The sequence below is a fragment of the Brassica rapa genome, chromosome A01 (assembly GCF_000309985.2).
Source record: "Brassica rapa cultivar Chiifu-401-42 chromosome A01, CAAS_Brap_v3.01, whole genome shotgun sequence".
NCBI lineage: Eukaryota > Viridiplantae > Streptophyta > Magnoliopsida > Brassicales > Brassicaceae > Brassica > Brassica rapa.
The window spans coordinates 22,498,542-22,516,951 of NC_024795.2; the positions used below are offsets into that span (position 1 = coordinate 22,498,542).

At 31.4% G+C, this 18,410-nt stretch overlaps 2 protein-coding genes across 2 annotated transcripts; one reads left to right on the forward strand and one right to left on the reverse strand.

The window, feature by feature from the left end:
- Window positions 1–5,742: 5,742 nt before the first annotated feature.
- LOC103835894 (protein NDR1-like) lies at window positions 5,743–10,861 on the reverse strand. Its single transcript, XM_033274056.1, has one exon. The coding sequence runs from the start codon at window positions 10,260–10,262 to the stop codon at window positions 9,624–9,626; it is 639 nt and encodes a 212-aa protein (XP_033129947.1). The 5' UTR covers window positions 10,263–10,861; the 3' UTR covers window positions 5,743–9,623.
- Window positions 10,862–14,990: 4,129 nt separating this feature from the next.
- Window positions 14,991–18,366, forward strand: LOC103835907 (COBRA-like protein 10). The gene is made up of 3 exons (XM_009112102.3): window positions 14,991–15,821; window positions 16,222–16,700; window positions 17,219–18,366. The coding sequence occupies exons 1-3, from the start codon at window positions 15,224–15,226 to the stop codon at window positions 18,158–18,160; spliced, it is 2,019 nt and encodes a 672-aa protein (XP_009110350.1). The 5' UTR covers window positions 14,991–15,223; the 3' UTR covers window positions 18,161–18,366.
- Window positions 18,367–18,410: the final 44 nt, after the last annotated feature.

The window sequence follows — 18,410 nt, forward strand, 5'->3', positions numbered from 1 at the left end:
TTCACATTGGACTTAACTTTACAATTGTGTTCGTGTAACATTTTTCTGTTTAGGATTGGGCAAATATACAAAAGTTGCTGTTGGATAAATACTAAACTCTATTGGGCCGTACAGTATTCTCGTATATATTATTATCCCAACTCTATCCAACGATTCCGTGACAACAATTATGCTAATGTTTCTTAATTCTCCATGCATTTGTTCTCTTGACAATATGCTTTGGTAATTTTATGACTTCGCTATTGCTCGGCTTTAGATTTACTGTCATTGGGGAATTTATTCATCAGGTTCAGTTCACCGTATTGTTAGTCCACGCAAAGGTCTACAAGTTGGTTTCTTTAAACGATATATCTAGGTGAAATCCGCTGTTGCAAGAGAGAATATTATGTTGATGTAAGATAATCAAGTTACACTAATTAGAACACACAGTAGCACATGGATATTTCTTTTCAATGAATTCAACTAGATTAATCCTTTTAAAAGTAACTACAAGTTCTTCTTAAAAGTAATCCTTCAAGCAAGCTCAAGACAAACCTTGACTCGTTGACTAGTCTTACTCGTTCACAAACTTCACGTAGTCTATGAACCACTCAAACCCTTAACCCCTAGTGGCTTTGCTTTTCCTTATTCGGACTTACAAACCTCCTATTGCTAAAAACTCTCTCTGTGTTAACCGGCTACACAGTGCCAAGCCTCCTCTTTATATTCTTTAGAGGATAAACTCTAGACATAAAATCTATTTAATGAAAACTTTCCATATGTTCCTCTTCAGCGAATAAGCCAATTTTCCTTTCTTCTGAGTTCAATTGCTTTTTCTCCAATTCTTCATTTAAACTGACTCCTTCAGTAATTCTTCCTTGAATGCTCATTAACTCATTCGACCAGCTTCTTGTATCCTCATCTGATGTCGTAGTTCATGTCGTGCTTCATGAACTACTACAGCTCCGTCTTGATTATACATCTTCATATTATACTTCATTGCTTTCCATGAGAAGAGTTTGCCGGTGGGGACCATATGATATACCAAATAAGAATCATCAACTAAGTCAAGAGGAGGAAGAGATGTGGCCTTAGACCACTTCTAATGGGGGTTCTTCCCAATGAAGTTCTTAAAATATGTATCATGTATGTATATATATATGTATATATTATATAGGTATAAGTATTTGTGGGGTATACAATTTTTGTGGAACCCCATAGACAAAGGCTCCTAAAATTCTATTTTAAGAACCTTTGCTTATAGGGTTCCACAAAAATTGTGGACCCTACAAATATTTATACCTATATAATATATACATACATATATACATACATGATACATATATTAAGAGTTCCAATGAGAAAAATTCTTATCGGAGGTGCTCTTATCAGTGCAGTTCTTGGAAAGGAGTTCTAATTAAATAAATATTAATATTTTTATTATAATTTATTTATTTAACTACAATTTGTTTTACTTTAAATACTGTAATGAATGGAAACATGACACATGTCCCTAAAACTATCATAAGAGATTTTTAGAGCATCTCCAAAAAACACTATAGAACTTCAAATATGAAGTTTTTTGCTTTGAGCAGTTAAACTCTATATTTGAAATTTCATTACTCAAAACTTCAAATTTGAAGTTTTATATTTTTATTTGCATTTTGTTCCATACAATTACACACACATTTATGACTCATAAATATTTTCTCGTTTATTGTTTTAATCCATATCTCATAAATACGTTAAATTTTGTTTACAGAATTTAATTTTTACACATAAAGTTAAATAAAACTTTAAAATAAGATTTAAAATATTTTAAACTAGATTTAGACAACAATAATATAAAAATAAACTTAACAAACAAACTTAAAAAATGACATAAAGACATAACTATTACACAAATTTAAATATTACAACAACACTAATAGTCATATAACTTTGATCCGGATCCTTCAAAATTTTCAAATATTGTCTAAATTTTTGTTTGTTTAACTGAAGCTGGTTGTTGTTGTTTTTATGTCTTCTTCGTACACTTATTTCTTGTCCATATCGAATATATTCAGGAGTATTAATATCATCGATAAAAATTAGTTTTTTAGTAATATTTTATGTTTCTCTTTTACTTTCTTGTTATGATTTAATATATTTACAAGTATTAATATCATCCGATTTCAACAATTTTTACCTTGTAATCTACAAAGTAAAAATGAGGAGAGCCCTTTTTACTTCGAAATGCACTAGTAGATCATATGCATTACGAAAATCGTTTTATGGAATAATATGTATTTTGTTAATAGTTTAATATTAATTAAGATATTTTATTAAAAATTTATATTTTAATATAATATTTTATTAATTAATATTATTGTAATATATTTATATATGCGCTAGTTATTTATAAAAGTTTTATGAATTCGAATTAGTTATGACAAATAGAAAGACCATATTATCAAATACAGATAGTTTTAAAGTTGAATTTGAAGTTTTGCTTTTGAAGAAAAATACTGTTAAACTTCAAATATATAGTTTTAGAAACTTCAAAATAGAGTTTATTTTTGGAGATGTTTTACAAAGTCTGTTTTTAAAACTTTTCTTTTCATCTCTCTTCTGCTTTTTCCTTTTTGTAACTAATTTTCCACTAAGATATTCAATTAACACCTATTAATGGACATGCTCTAAATTGACATGTAATAGTTGTACGTAGGATTGACAGTTTTTTTTTTCTTGTGTACTTCCATACGTCATTGTTAATTAACAGAATCGATAAAGAGAAAATTGTTGAAAACTAGCTGCAAACAAATATTGTATAATTTAAATTGTATCACTAAACCAACTTACAATCTAGTAACAAGCAAAACAGAGGAAAGAGTACAAATAAAGAAATGGGAATCTTAAAGTCAACAAGGAATGAGTCACCAAGTAATTACTAATTTTCGGAGGGTTGGTATTTGGTTGGCTTGTTCAAGTAATTGTATTTTAGTATTTGGACTTAGAATTTGATAACGCAAGTATTTACAATATCAAGTACTCGACATAAAAGTTAATACTTACAAACTATTTGACCCGACTTGTTATTTGTCAAAATCAAGTTCTTGTTTTTAAATTACTTATCACTTGCAAATAACTAAAATAAAAATACAGCTTCTTACCAGAATAATAATATGACTAGATTTTGATTTGCACGTCCGTGCGGTAAATATATAATTGTTATATTATCACATTTAAAAAAAATATGATTTATATTTTGGTGTTATATATTGTGTAACTCTATAATAGTATTGGTTATGTTTTTTATTTGATATTATTTTGGTATTATATATTGTGTAACTCTATAATGATTTATTTTATAGATTTTACTTTGTTATTAATTGTTATACATACTAATATATTATCGAGTTCAGTAAAATAAATTTATATTGTGTAACACCAAAATACATATTTAAAAAAAATATGATTTATATTTTGGTGTTATATATTGTGTAACTCTATAATCTTATTGGTTATGTTTCTTATTCGATTTATATTTTGGTGATATATATTGTGTAACTCTATAATGATTTATTTTATACATTTTACTTTGTTATTAATTGTTATACATACTAATATATTATCGAGTTCAGTACAATAAATTTATAATATGAAATAATCAAACAAAAATCTCCTTCATTTTTTTTAACAAATGATTTTGGAGTTATAGTCTTAATTGTTTTTTCATTAATATCTTCAATGAAATATTGAAATTTTAAAGTTTTCAAATATCATATTTTGTAATAACACTTAAATTAAAGGTTAGTTACATAATATTATATTTTGTATATAATAATTTTTAGATAATGTATTGTTGTGATTTTCAAAATAAATATATAGATAATATGTAGTTGTAGATATAAAAATTTAACATATGTTAATAGCTTTTTTTTTGTATAAAATATTACATAATTTACGAATTTTAATTCTTATAAAAGGTGAATTATATCATATTTATTTATTTAAATGAAAGAAATGTTTAAAATATGCTAATTTACCAATTTAATATCAATTTATAATTAAATCATACATTTCTTCTAATTTAATATAAGATATACTAAAATTATAAATATTATTAAGTAGTATATAGTTTTTTTTGTTTTATAATTAAAATTTATTTAGTGTTAATTTATAATAATATTATATTATAAATTACGAAATTAATCAGTACATTAAATAAAAAGAGATTTTAAATTTTTAGTAAAATTTTGTTAGATTTTTTTCTAAACTGATTTTGTTATAACTAAAAGTAAAATTTAAATTTATTGTTAAAATTGATTTATTATTAATATATCTATAATAATTAAGAGTTTTAGAAATGATATATATTTAATAGATTAATGTAAATAACAAAATATATGTAATAATGAAATAGACCTATTATGACTTTTTGTAGTAGATAAAAATGGTACTTCTCTTTTAATAGAGAAGATTTTGTTATCTTTTTCTATAATGAACTTATTATCAAATCTAATACTCTTATCAATTTTTATTTACAATATAAAGTAAAAGATAAATATTTTTAGCAGATAATGATTTTTTAACGGATAAAAATAATTTTAGAACAAATATTAGCAAATAATATATACCAAGTAAGTAACGAGAAAGTGAATGATATAAAAATACTTGATGCTTAACTTACACTTGCAAATAATAATATTTATCGGCTTATTACCCAATTTGATAATGTCGAATACTTGATTTTTCAAGGAGTAACGAGGGAAATAACATGTATAAGCCAAGCAAAGAACAATCATGGGCAACTAATTTAAATCTTAAGTGGACCAAGATTTTGAGACTTAAAAACTCATACCAATGTTGTTTAAAAAAAAATTGAACAAATAAGAAGTCCAAACAAGCCGAGTAGTTTTTTTTTTGTTTTTAATTGGTATTTGATTTGTACTTGTAAGTTTTCAGTTTAGTGCACTTGGTACCTGGCTTGATCGTTGCAAGTACATGATTTTACTAGATAAGTACAGGACGAGTAGAGGTTACAAACCGATTATCGAAAATCAGTGCCTACCCTTAAAAACAAGGGAAATTAGGTGAGATTATGCTATGAAAAAACATAATTCATTTAGTAGCTATTGCCCTAACTTTTAACTGTTTCACTTGTCTTTTATATAATATTGATGTATTACCGGGAAAATCTGCTAGAAAAAAAATGAAATTAATAATTACTATTTTGCAAAATATGTCGTGTCTCTTCCAGATTCACACTCTTTTGAATAGTTTCACCTCAGATTATCTCCGCCGCGTTTTCTATGATGACAATCCCGATACTAATTCGACTAAGAAAAGGCGTTTGCGAAGAGGATTCAGTTGTCTGAGTTGCCAGTCAAAAGAGACGAGAAAGTAACATGCCCAACGGTATTTGCGTTGACTTCGCATTCACATCCCAATTTTTCTGACCATTGTCGACAAGACTTATGCAGTGGCGATTACTTCCATCTAAACCAACGGCACCATCATCACAATCGATTATTTCATCGTCACCACCGTATGTTCTTTTCTGTTTACTGTATCAACAACAAAATTCGTCTCTCTGATGCGGTTACATGTACTATCTCCATTGATGTTGTCAGATACACTTATATTTTGTCGCCGTGAATGACCTAAGTTGATCGGAGAAGATGAACAGTTTTTTTTTTAATTTTTTTCTATTCTATTCGCATAAAGAATAGAAATGTAAAACAATATGTATTAGGTTTGTTTTACTCCTATTATGTAATGTGATATATTTTGCTATTGTTCTATTTTATCATGTTCCATTATATTTGATGATTACTAAAGAGTGTTTTATTTTGTTTAAAAATATAATTTTTGAACAAGTAAATATACTATGATCTAAATTGTATAGTTTAATATTACATAATATAATTTAGTTTTACATAATTGTATAGTTTAATATTACATAATTTTATTTAATTTTACATAATATATGTAATTTTTTAGACTTTGATATGTGGGTTTAAGGTTTAGTGAATATAGTTTAGGGTTTATTATTTAGAAGGTGATGAGATATGGTTGAGATCAGCATTAACTTATTCCATGAAATCATAGACATTTTATTATTTCACCATTATATACATGCTATTTATTTTGTTCCATTCTATTTGAGTTTAGGATTTAGTGAATATGATTTAGGGTTTAGTATTTAGAAGGTCAGGAGGTATGGTTTGGATCATCATTAACTTCTTCCATGAAATCATAGATATTTCATAATCTTACCAATATATCATGCTATTTATTTTGTTTTATTCTATTTGGGCTTATGGTTTATATTTGGGTTTAGAGTTTAGTGAATATAGTTTAAAGTTTAGTATTTAAAAGGTGAGGGAGTATGGTTGGGGTCATCATCAACTTCTTCCATGAAATTATAGACATTTCATAGTTTCACCAATATATATCATGCTATTTATTTTGTTCTATTTTATTTGGGTTTATTGTTTATATTTGGGTTTACGGTTTAGTGAATAGGGTTTAAGGTTTAGTATTTAGAAGATGAAGGGGTATGGTTGGGGTCATCATCAACTTCTTCCATGAAATCATAGACATTTTAATATTTCACCAATATATACCATACTATTTATTTTGTTCCATTCTATTTTGGTTTTGAAATTTATATTTGGCTTTAGAATTTGTATTTGAGTTTAAAGTTTATTGATTAGGGTTTAGGGTTTAATTTTAAGGGATTGGGGTGAGGTTGGGATAATGTTTAGTATATAGGGATTGGAGTTGAGGTAATGTTTAGTATTAGAGTATGTGAGTGAAGTTAGAAATTTGTATTATTTAGGCGATATAGAATAGAACACTCAGTGCATATATATATGGTCATAAACGTATGACATGGTTCTTTATATTCTTTCAGATGTGAATTAAATATTAGTCATACCTCAATTTGTCTACGTCATCTAACATTCTATCCTTCACCTGCTACTTGTACAAGAAATGGTTAAAACCGATTCACTTGATGCATAATTGTTAGTTGTCTAATTATGTCAAAATCAATGAAATACATCTAATTTCTTCTTCAAACATAGCTATCTCACAAATTCTTCCTAAAAACAACGAAATTGACAACATCTATCAGAGTTAGCAAATAGCAATAAATACGAGGAAACTAATTAAAACACACAAAAATTCAAAGAGGTTAACTGCGTTGAAGAATACCATTTCTTCATTGTTTGACTTTGGTGGCTCCAGAGCCGGCCTTGAAGGTAAGCCAAGGAAGCATACGCTTCCGGCCGCCCAATAATTAATAAATATTCAGCCACATTTTCTAGGATTGTCCACTAGGTTAGTTGGTCAAAGTTGCTGCCACACACGGGAAAGGTTATGTCTTCAATTCTTCCTCAACACTTAATTATTTTTATCTCCTTATTTCTTTTAAATGAGCCAATTTATAGGCCCAAAAAATTAATTTGCTTCCGGCCTATATAATCCTAGGACCGGCACTGGGTGGCTCATTCCTTATTGACTTCAAGATTCACAGTAGCCTCTTATCTGAACCTTCTTGTTTGTTTTTTTTTTTGAACAACAACCTTCTTGTTTCTTCAAAACATAAACTTGTACCAACTGCGTCTTCAAAGGGCCGAACCATGAGGCAAAACCACCCGAAAACGCCTGGTTGACATACTTTAGCTGATATGTCAAGTTAAGTCGTTGACACGACTATGTTACGCATACGTGTTGGAAAATAATTAAACAAAATAAATGTAAAAAGTGAAGGAAAAAAAATCAATCAATTTTACTTTATTAAAAGTCTATAGAGTTTTTCGAATTTAAGTTTTTCGAATTTAAGTATATAAAACTAGGGTTGACAAAGAAAATGTACATATGAAACTTGGAATATCTGATGATAATCGGTACCAAACCAGATAATGCGATTTTATATCGTAGTATTAAACCAAAACAATTAAATACGACCAACTATCTTTTTTTTTTCTTTTTTGAGAAACTACATATATAATACTACTACCACATGCTCATTGAAAGATTCGTCTGGGAAAAAGATATTTTTAGAGTTTATTTTTAGCAACTTTTATAGTAATCAATGACAACTTTCACAACCATCGAAACAATAAAGTTTAAAATATAAAAACACTAGTACAAAAGACGCCGTTAACAGACGAGTGGTATAGCATCACATTACTAAAATATAAGCATGATTACAATACAATATGCGATTGGTTATATAATAATACAACTCAAAGTTAAGATATTGTCGTACTGACATAAACAAGTAAGACGACAGAGGAAGACAACTTGTTCTTCTATGGCGGCGCCACATTTTCGACTTGGCATAAATTTTTTTTTCTTTTCTTTTTTTTTTCGTTATGGATATAAAATAATACTTTTAAAAGAATTTTATTTCAAACTGATAATTCATAAACTCACATTTTTCTTTTTATGGATTTAAATAGTTTATTTTGATACTTATAATACTTTAAACAGTTTTTAATGGATTTAAACAGACACTATTGACAAAAAAAAACAGACACTATTTATCTAATCACGTATTTAAATTCTATGGTATGGATATGAGTGGCATGTAAACTATTTACCATCAAATCATTAGCAAAAAGTAACGTCACCAATTTATTTACCATATGCAGAAAAAGACAACATACTTGTCAAACAGAATGGAAAACAAATATTCAGTATAATAAGTAACTTCAAATAGAACATAATCCTATAGATAATGCAAATATAATATAAATGTAACACAACATACGTAAATAATGAACCACCGAACCCTCCTATATCCAAACCCCTACTTAGTAAATCTAAACCCTAGGTAGGATCCTATAAACCCAAATACAATCTATAAATTACATTTGAAATCACATTTACTTGTTCAATAAATAATACCTAGTATGGATTTTATATAAAATAGTATATAAATATATGTTCTATTTACATCAGTTGAACATCATATGTAAAATAGTATAAAAAGAAATAAGGGCATTTGTTGATGAAAATATCATCTTCTTCATCTCTTTTTTTTAGATACATCGACACTCTTCTGAAATCACAACAGAGTAAAAACACGAGACACATGTAACATTAATCATTAATGATGATAATCAATCATAAAATCTTATTGGTAACGATGGTGATAATCTAGCAAAAAAAAATATTATGATTTATGTTTTCGTTGATATCAAGACACACAGATATCTGTAAAAGAAAGAATAAGAAGAAAATAAAATAAAACAAAAAACAAAATAGAAAAAGGTTATACCGGTCGATTGAAAGAGCATTTTGGAATATATGATAGAAAATATGTTGAATATTGTGGTCAACTTTTTTTTTGGTTAAATAGTTAATTATAATTTGTTTGATGTATACCAGTGCAATTTCCCATATTAGTATGTATTTGTCATGTGTTCTCTGTTCCTTCGTTTGAATCCCAAGATATGATTGTCTTGTATAAGAATAATTGAATTTCAAAAACGAATTTTGTTGATAGAGAAACTAATTAATACATCGTTGAAACAATAGGAATAAATAATTCAATGAGTAACTGGTCGAATTTATAAACAAACACACGACAAAACTCATAAGAATGAGTCAACAATATCGAAAAACTAGTAAGAATCAAGAATCAGTTAACGAATCACAAACAACACGAGCAGATTCATCAAAACACAAATCGGAAAATAGCTTCTTAATCTAGTAGAAGAATCAGATTTCTTCATCTTAAGCCCTTTCTTATGAGCTTTAACTCCATCTCCGTTGACTTCAACATCAGCACCAACTTCAATACCATACTTCTTTGTTTTCCAGAAAAGAATCTTGAACCTCACCTGCGTCTTCAGATCCATCCGGAAAACCGCCGATCCATTAGTCAAAACGGCTCGTGAAACCGTCTGGTTGTTCACAGGAAGAGTCTGACCCCACTTCTTGGCTTTCTTCTTGTGCCCTTGGTAGAATCTTGGCACTGTGTAGTTAGCAACAGAGGAGTTGGTGTTGGAGAAAGAAAGGTGGACATCGTCGTAGTAGATGCCTTGGTCTCTGTTTGGATTAGCGAGACGAACCATAAAGTTGAGAGTGGTGTTGAGACGTGAATGTGCATCTAAGGATTTGTTGAGGGCAGGAACGTAAAAGTATTCGATGGAGCATTTGGGTTTGTCGGGACGGAGGCTAAGCCATAAGAAGAGAGAAGTGAGACCAGCAGTGAAGATGAAGCTGAGGCAGCAGCTGCAACAGCTTCTTCCACCATTGTCTGTGTCTTGATCTAGATCCATTGAGTTTGAGAATTTTTATGTTTATTTTTGTTTGAATGATTTGAAGCGGTTTTATAGATTAGATTACTCGGTCTGCTGGTTGGGGATTTCTTTAGCTGATATTTCAAGTTGACTCCAAGAGACGACTAAGTGACACACTCACGCGGTTAGCCCAAATAAAAACAAATTATTTGACGTAAGAAACTAAGAATTAAAATGCCAACGACTTTTAAATTATATCCTACTATATAAAAGGGACTAAATCCCTTCTTTCTAAGCCATGCCACATGGATAAAATATTATGAACCAACCAAGATGCCATGTCATCCGGACTGGGCTTGCGTCAAAATAAAAAGCTATTTTCAGAGCCCATTCGACCCATCTTGAAGCTCATTCCCGAGCCACTCTCTCATAAGCATAATTTTGTATTCTAAACATCCCGTGTTAAAATTTTTTTAAACACTCATATCTTAGAAATAGTTTAGAAAATATCATTATATAAATATTTTTTCTTGAATAATATTTAATTATAATTTTTTGTTTCTTTTAACTTTTATAATAAAAATATTGTCTTCAGATAACAACAAAATATATATAAGAATTATTTTATTTTAAATTTTTTTGATAATTTTATTATATTATTTTAGAATCAATTATTTAATATTAATATAACATATCAATTTTATATGATTAAAATAAAATTCATTTTTAATTATATATAAAATTCATTAAGGGTATTTTTTTAATTAACACATTAGAGAATCAGTTAGAAATTAATAATAAATCAATAACCTATCTAAAAGTCTAAAACCTAATAAAATATGAAAAATAAGAAAAACTAACTAAGTTTTAATATAAAATAGAAATTTAATATTACTAAAATAAAATTCATTTTTAATATATATATAATATTCATTAAGGGTCTTTTTAAATTAATAAATTAACCACTTAGCTAAAAATAAATAATAAATCATTAATTTAGCTAAAACCTAATAAAAACATGACAAACAAGCAAATTTACTAAAATTATGGATAATATAAAATATGATTGATTCTTTAATACAAAATTGAAATAAGAGTTTTGTTAAATAAAACATAAGTTTGTCGTATCGGTGTTACAAAAAAAAATCATTAATAGTATCGTATGAATTATGTCTTTCCTATTAGCGAATAAAATTGAAGCAGAGTTTTGGAGGATAGCTCAACGTGTAAACGAGATTATGGAAATTGATATGGGAGTTGAGGTAACGGACACAACTGTTCCTCCGCAAAGAAACGCTCCTGCTAGACATCCTGGATAAAAGAAAGAGACATTTCTGGACTTGGCTTTGTGTTAATGGATAGTGACTTTCCAATGCTGTTTGGAGCAAGGGCCGATATACACGCACCAAATCACCACTGCAAGCGGAAGCTGAAGGTTTGCTATGGGCAATGCAAGTGATACTGAAGTTTGGACATAGAGAGATGGTCTTTCAATTGACTGTGAACAACTGGTTATACTCATTCAAAAGGAGGAAGATTGGCCTGCGTTGGACTCGGAGCTCGACGAAATACATGCTGTATCCAAAGAATTTTCTGAATTTTCTATTTCTTATATTCCTAGATCTTTAAAATTCCGTACGAATAGCCTAGCAAAAGGTGTCCGATCACGCGCATCTCGATCAGCTTTTGTAAATCTTTTTGCACCAAGTTGGCTACCCCACAAGCTAGCATGAGGGTGCCAAAAAAGAAAATAAACCTGAAAGTGAAACTAAATATTCCAATGAACAAATTTATCATAAGTCCATATTTATGTGAATGTCTATATGGGACAAACAATTGTTTTCAGATAATTATAGAATATAGTCACGAAAATCAATCCTAAAATATATAATTTAAAAAAATCATTTAAACAAACCATCAAAATTTTCAATATTACACCAAATAAGAATATAAAGACCAACTATATTCTCTTCATGTATAATGTATTGTGGTAAGATTCAAACAAAATTAACTTACTTTACAGTAAGGAAAAATTAGATTTTTAATTCCAAATTTACAGTAAAAACATAACATTTTATAAAACTAAACAATTGACATAATAGTACAAAAATATGGAAAAAAAAATTAAAATACTACCCGCGCGTAGCGCGGACAAGAACCTAGTTAAACTAAAAACAACTAGGTATGTTAAATAACAGAAACCCGATTCTTATTACATTTTTAATATTTTCGAAGGAAAAAACACTAATGAATTAAGCTTTAACACAACAAATATAAGAGCACAATCATTTGGAGGTTCTCAACATGGATATTAAACAAAAGATACTTTATTGAGTAGATGTCCACTCAAAAATATGCCTTTTTACATCAAAGTGTAGACCTTAGTAAAGATATTCCTATATTTAAACTTTGTAACTACTAACCCACCTAAGTCTCCAAAATGTTCCCAAACCTCCAAACTTTCGATACTCAAGTCCTAGTGCTAAACTAATATTGAAGGCCAGTCTCCATGCCCTTAGCTCCTCCTTTTCTCAGTAGACATAACTTGTTTCTAATACCCTTATCAATAAGCTTCTTCACTGCAGTCACAGACATTGGGCTTTCTCCATGCTTAATCTTATTCCTTTCACGCTATATTACATAGATGGCGATTTGAAACCCATATCTCAAACAAAAGGATCTCTTCTTATCTCTATCAGACTGTTTAAGCAAATCCACAGTTGCATTCCAGTCAGTAGTATATGAACCCCTAAGGATGCCAAGCATAAGATACTCCCATATTTGAGAAGAGTAAGAGCACTCAAAATACAGATGACTTCGGAACTCTGCAGCATTCTTACAAAGAGCGCAAGTAACATCAACTCCACTATTCCATCTCGTAACCCTGTCCATAGTAGTTAGCCTATCCAGCATGGCTAACCAAGTAATAAAAGCATATTTAGGTGTAAGCTGCGAGAACCAGACAGCATGTACCCAATCAATATGATCATAAGAGGTACGAGTTAAAAACCAAGTCTCTTGGGTAGAGAACTTGTCTTTAAAACCCGATCTTCTCCTCCAGAGACTGACATCTTCCACATTAACCCGCAACCTCTCTTTAACAGCAACCATCTCAGACTCAATGGCATTTAACAACTCAGTACGATGCCTTCTTCTACGTCTAACACAGAGAACAGCTTCAGCTACTGTAGCTTCATTACTAATCCCCAAATCAATAACGCCTCTTGGCCCCAAAATCTCAACCAGGACACCCTTAGTAGACCAATTTTCATACCAAAAAGAAGTATTACATCCATTCCCAACTTCTTTTTTATAAAAACCCTTTGCAATATTTCGAAGTTTAATCATTTTTCTCCACATCCAAGAACCAGCCTGAGTGTCTTCTTTCACTTCCCAAAAACACTTCTTCTTCAGTAGGTTACGTTGTAACCATTGCCCCCATAATGAAACCCCAGACAGCAACCTCCAAATTATTTTCAACCCATAGACTCTATTCACTTCTTTTAATGATCTGATCCCCAAGCCACCCTCAGACTTTAGCTTACAGACATCCTTCCAAGCAACCTTAGCTCCTGAGGATTTAAGTGCCGGTCCCGACCAAAGAAACGAGGCACATAGCTGCTCAACCTCCTTAATACACTTACTTGGTAATCTGAAGACAGTAGCCCAAAAGTTTGCTATACTCACCAACACTGCCTTGATCAATTGTAGACGACCCGCGTAGGAAAGGAATCTACAAGTCCACATATTGATCTTGCTACGAATTTTTTCCACCAGAGGTAAATAGTCCTGCCTTCTCATAGACTTAGTCATAAGCGGTAAGCCCAAATACCTAACAGGGAGACTTCCTATAGCAAAGGGGAAATCCAACAAAATTCTACTACGCTCATCTGCTGAAACACCTGCCATATAGAGAGTCGACTTCTCAATGCTAATCTTTAGCCCTGACCATTTGGAAAATTCATCAAAGACTGATAAAGCCCCCTCAATAGAATGCTTAGACCCCTCCACAAAGACCATGAGGTCATCGGCAAAGCAGAGATGAGTTAATGAGATAGACTTACAACGCAGATATTCAAGACTTATCTAAAGAGTGTTTTATCTATTTATGAGATATATAAATTAAGAATCTATGAGATATATAAGTTAATATTTTTCAATGGGTGTATTTTAGAAAACCTTTTACAGATTAAGGCTTTGAATAGCAAGCAAATGAATGAAGACGAATATTAAATTTTGTATCATTCTTAAAAAATTACACCATTTATGAAAATCAAATTTTATATCCATTCTTATCATTCTTTTTTTTTTAAGTTTTAAGTATTACAGAACAAATCTGTTTTTCACTAAATTTGAAAACAAAAAAAAACATTCATAATTTTCGTTTCTATTAGTTTATTCTTATTCATTCTTTTTGTTCGTTTTAGTGTTCCTATTATAGTTTCCGGTTAGACCTTAAAGTCTAAAAAACGATGAAATTGTATAAAGATAATAAATGTCATATTTCTTAAAGCATAGGGTACAAACATCAGGTCATCACAACACATTTCCTTGTCCTGTTCGAGTCGACAAATCATTAGAGGTTTTCATTTCGTAAGTAAAATAACAAAAACAGAAAACAAAGTTTGTTTCATTTCGAAAACAAGCGAAGCGGTTTTTAGTTAACAAACAAATAAGAAGCTATGTTCCAAAATTAGCAATTGTCCTAAACACACATTCTTACATGTCCTCTCCGCGGGACCACCAAATAAAACCAGAGGCTCATATCAAAGCTACCTATTAAGAACCTCTTCTTGTCCAACCTTTTTCCCTTCTTTGAGTTAAAATCTTTTGGATTTTCAATCTTTTTTACAGGTTTCTTCACACTGAAACCTTCATCGTTTGATTCTATCATCACCCTTGTCAAAGGCTTGGTTAATTCCTTGTTTCTTTTTCTCTCGCTGCCTTGCGGTTGAAGTTTAATCACAAGGCGGTGAGGAAGAAAGAGTAAAATTCAAACGATGAAGGTTTTCGAAGTTAAAACGGGAATGAAGATACCTTGGAAGGCACGCTATTCATTAACTCTGTTGATTTTGTTATCATCAGTTCTTCTTCTTTGCAACGGCCAAGATTATGGAACACCGACCGAAGATGGAGCAGGAGGAGGTGAGCCACCACCTGAGATGGCGCGTTGCAACGGTATTTTCATGAGCTACAGCTTCGGTAGCCGCGAAAGAGAGTACCCTCACGTTAAGAACGTGACGGCGCAATCATGGGCGTTTAAATCGTCTGCGATGATTGTAAACGCGGGGAAAGAAGAGCTCACGGGATGGCAAATGTTTATAGGGTTTCGTCACAAGGAGCTGATCGTTTCTGCGACTGGTGCGTCTCCATTGGACGGAGATTATCCCCTGGATGCTAGCAACGGAACCACGTTCGTTGGTTCTCCAAACACGGATTTGAAAACCTCGATTTTAACCGCTGGTGATTTCACTCAGATATCGACCAATATCGAAATCACCGGGACTCTTTTCGGGGTTGCAAAGGGGGTCACACCCATGCCAAGAACACTTAAGCTCATCAACGACGGTTGGGAATGTCCTGCCGCCAAGAGAAAAGGTAAGATCATACTAACCTAGATTTCTTGAAACACAAGTAACTTATGTGTGCATTTTGTAGGATGTGTTTAACAACACAACGTTTAACTTTTATTTTATTTATTTCATTTCATCAATTATCATTTGGAAGTTCTTAATGCAATGCAAAACATAATCGTCCTTTTTTTTCTGAAACACTCTTCCGTTCACATTTGTAATTTATAAAGATGTTCTTATAAAAATTGAATGTGATTTTCAAAATGCTGGGTTTTATTGTAATGCAATGAAAAACTTAATCTTCCGTTTGCATTTGTAGTTTTAATTTTTTTTTTTTGAACACCATTGTAATTTTAATTTATAAAGATGTTTTGAACAAATTGAATGTGATTTTCATTACGGTGGGTTTGTTTTTTCTTGCACAGGAGGCAGTATGAACGTTTGTTGCAAGAGAAACCCTAAGTTCAAGGTTAAGACAGGGCCAAAGACAAAGTTTGCACCGAGAAGACACGGTGATCTGAACATAGTCTACGATGTGCTGCAATCATTTGGCAGTAACTACTTAGCCCAAGTGACCATCGACAACGAGAACCCGCTCGGGCGTTTAGACCGTTGGAACCTAACATGGGAATGGACGCGAGGAGAGATTATAAACACGATGCGAGGAGCTTACACTTACAAAAGAGATCCATCTGAATGTCTTTACAGCAGAGCTGGACAATATTACAAAGACTTAGATTTCTCTCAGGTCATGAATTGTCAGAAGAAGCCAGCCATTTCTGATTTGCCTCCTGAGAGGAAGGATGATAACGTGACGGGCAAGTTACCTTTCTGTTGCAAAAACGGAACTCTTTTGCCACCTCTTATGGATCCGTCGAAATCCCGATCTATGTTTCAATTGCAGGTAAATAATCTCTTTGGTTGAAAATATATGTCCTGAATCGCATATAGTTAGGGTTGTGAAATTTTACTTTTTGTTCAATGTTTTTAAACCACTTTCTTGGTCACTGAGTTACTGAATAAATTTCTAAATTAAAATAAGCAAAAAAATATCAAAATAATAATAAGTTATCAATGAAAAAACTAATAAATATTTGAACAAAAAGATTAATAACTAATCGCAATTTTAGGTTTTTGATTATCATTTTTTTTCAGGCGGTTAACAAAAATTTCATCAAAATCCAAAAATCACAAATTCAAAAGATTCTTTTAGTTATTTAAATGATATTTTTACAAAATTGTTTTATAAGGTTACCTACCAGTAACTCAATATACTTGTCGTATTTTTTAAGTTTTTCGGTTTTCTAATTAGTGGTTTTTATTTAAATCTGAACAGAATTATACATCGCATAATCAGATTTATGGGTTTATTCGCGGGTTTTAGTTGGGTCTGAAAAAATGTTTTTTTGGTTCTTGTACTAGGTTTTCAAGCTACCTCCGGATCTAAACAGAACAGCTCTATATCCACCTCAACACTGGAAAATCGATGGAGTTCTAAATCCTCAGTACAAATGCGGGCCACCGGTTCGGGTTGATCCGTCACAGTTCCCTGATTCTAGCGGTCTGCCGGCAGTAACCTATGCCATCGCCAGTTGGCAAGTTGTCTGCAACATAACCAAACCCAAAGCTCAGGCTTCAAGATGTTGTGTCTCTTTCTCAGCATTTTACAACAGTTCTGCTATTCCTTGCAACACTTGTGCTTGCGGATGCAATGACATTGATACAACCACTTGCAATGCTGACCGTAACCCACTTCTCCTCCCTCCAGACGCGCTCCTTGTTCCATTCGATAACCGAACCCTAAAAGCCAAAGCTTGGGCCAAACAAAACCACATGCCAATACCCAAGAAACTCCCTTGTCCGGATAACTGCGGAGTCAGCATTAACTGGCACGTTAACACGGACTACAGAGACGGTTGGACGGCTAGGTTAACTGTTTTCAACTGGAGAGACTTCGCATTTGAGGATTGGTTTGTAGCGGTTGAGATGGGAAAAGCAGGTCCCGGGTATGAAAACGTGTACTCCTTTAATGGCACACGTGTTCCACCAAACAACAGAACCGTTATGTTCCAAGGGCTACGTGATATGAACTATCTTGTGGGTCAAGTTAACGGAACCCATCCACTAAGAGACCCTCCCGTGCCGGGCAAGCAACAATCTGTTATCTCCTTTAAAAAGAAGAACATCAAAGGACTGAATATACCAGAAGGTGACGGTTTCCCAACCAAACTTTTCTTCAATGGAGAAGAATGTGCGCTTCCAAAACATTTCCCAAAGAAGAGCTCAGGACATAGACACGGTATCAGTGTCTTGATGTCACTTGTTCTCGCTATGGCGGCGGCTTTTGCACTAATGATGGATTAATTACTAAAGACATAACTAAAGTTAGCATTATTGGTCAGTTTGGTGTTTTGATGCTGTTGCTGAATGAAGAATCAGAAGGAGCAGATGTGGAAAGATCTTTGTAATATGATTGATCTATATTGAAAAAATGGATATGTTGTATTATACTTTTGTTTGATCTTAGTCTTTTAATTTGGAGTTTTTTTTTGAAATATCTCTTTGTTCTTTGATATCTTTATCTGGAATAGTATTAAAATACAAAATCAAAAAT

Bases quoted from the DNA above. Each gene is read 5' to 3' on its own strand.
- LOC103835907 (XM_009112102.3), top strand. From the start codon at position 15,224: ATGAAGGTTTTCGAAGTTAAAACGGGAATGAAGATACCTTGGAAGGCA. The intron at 15,822-16,221 runs GTAAGATCATAC...TTTCTTGCACAG, and splicing joins TCCTGCCGCCAAGAGAAAAG to GAGGCAGTATGAACGTTTGT. The intron at 16,701-17,218 runs GTAAATAATCTC...TTCTTGTACTAG, and splicing joins GATCTATGTTTCAATTGCAG to GTTTTCAAGCTACCTCCGGA.
- LOC103835894 (XM_033274056.1), bottom strand. From the start codon at position 10,262: ATGGATCTAGATCAAGACACAGACAATGGTGGAAGAAGCTGTTGCAGC.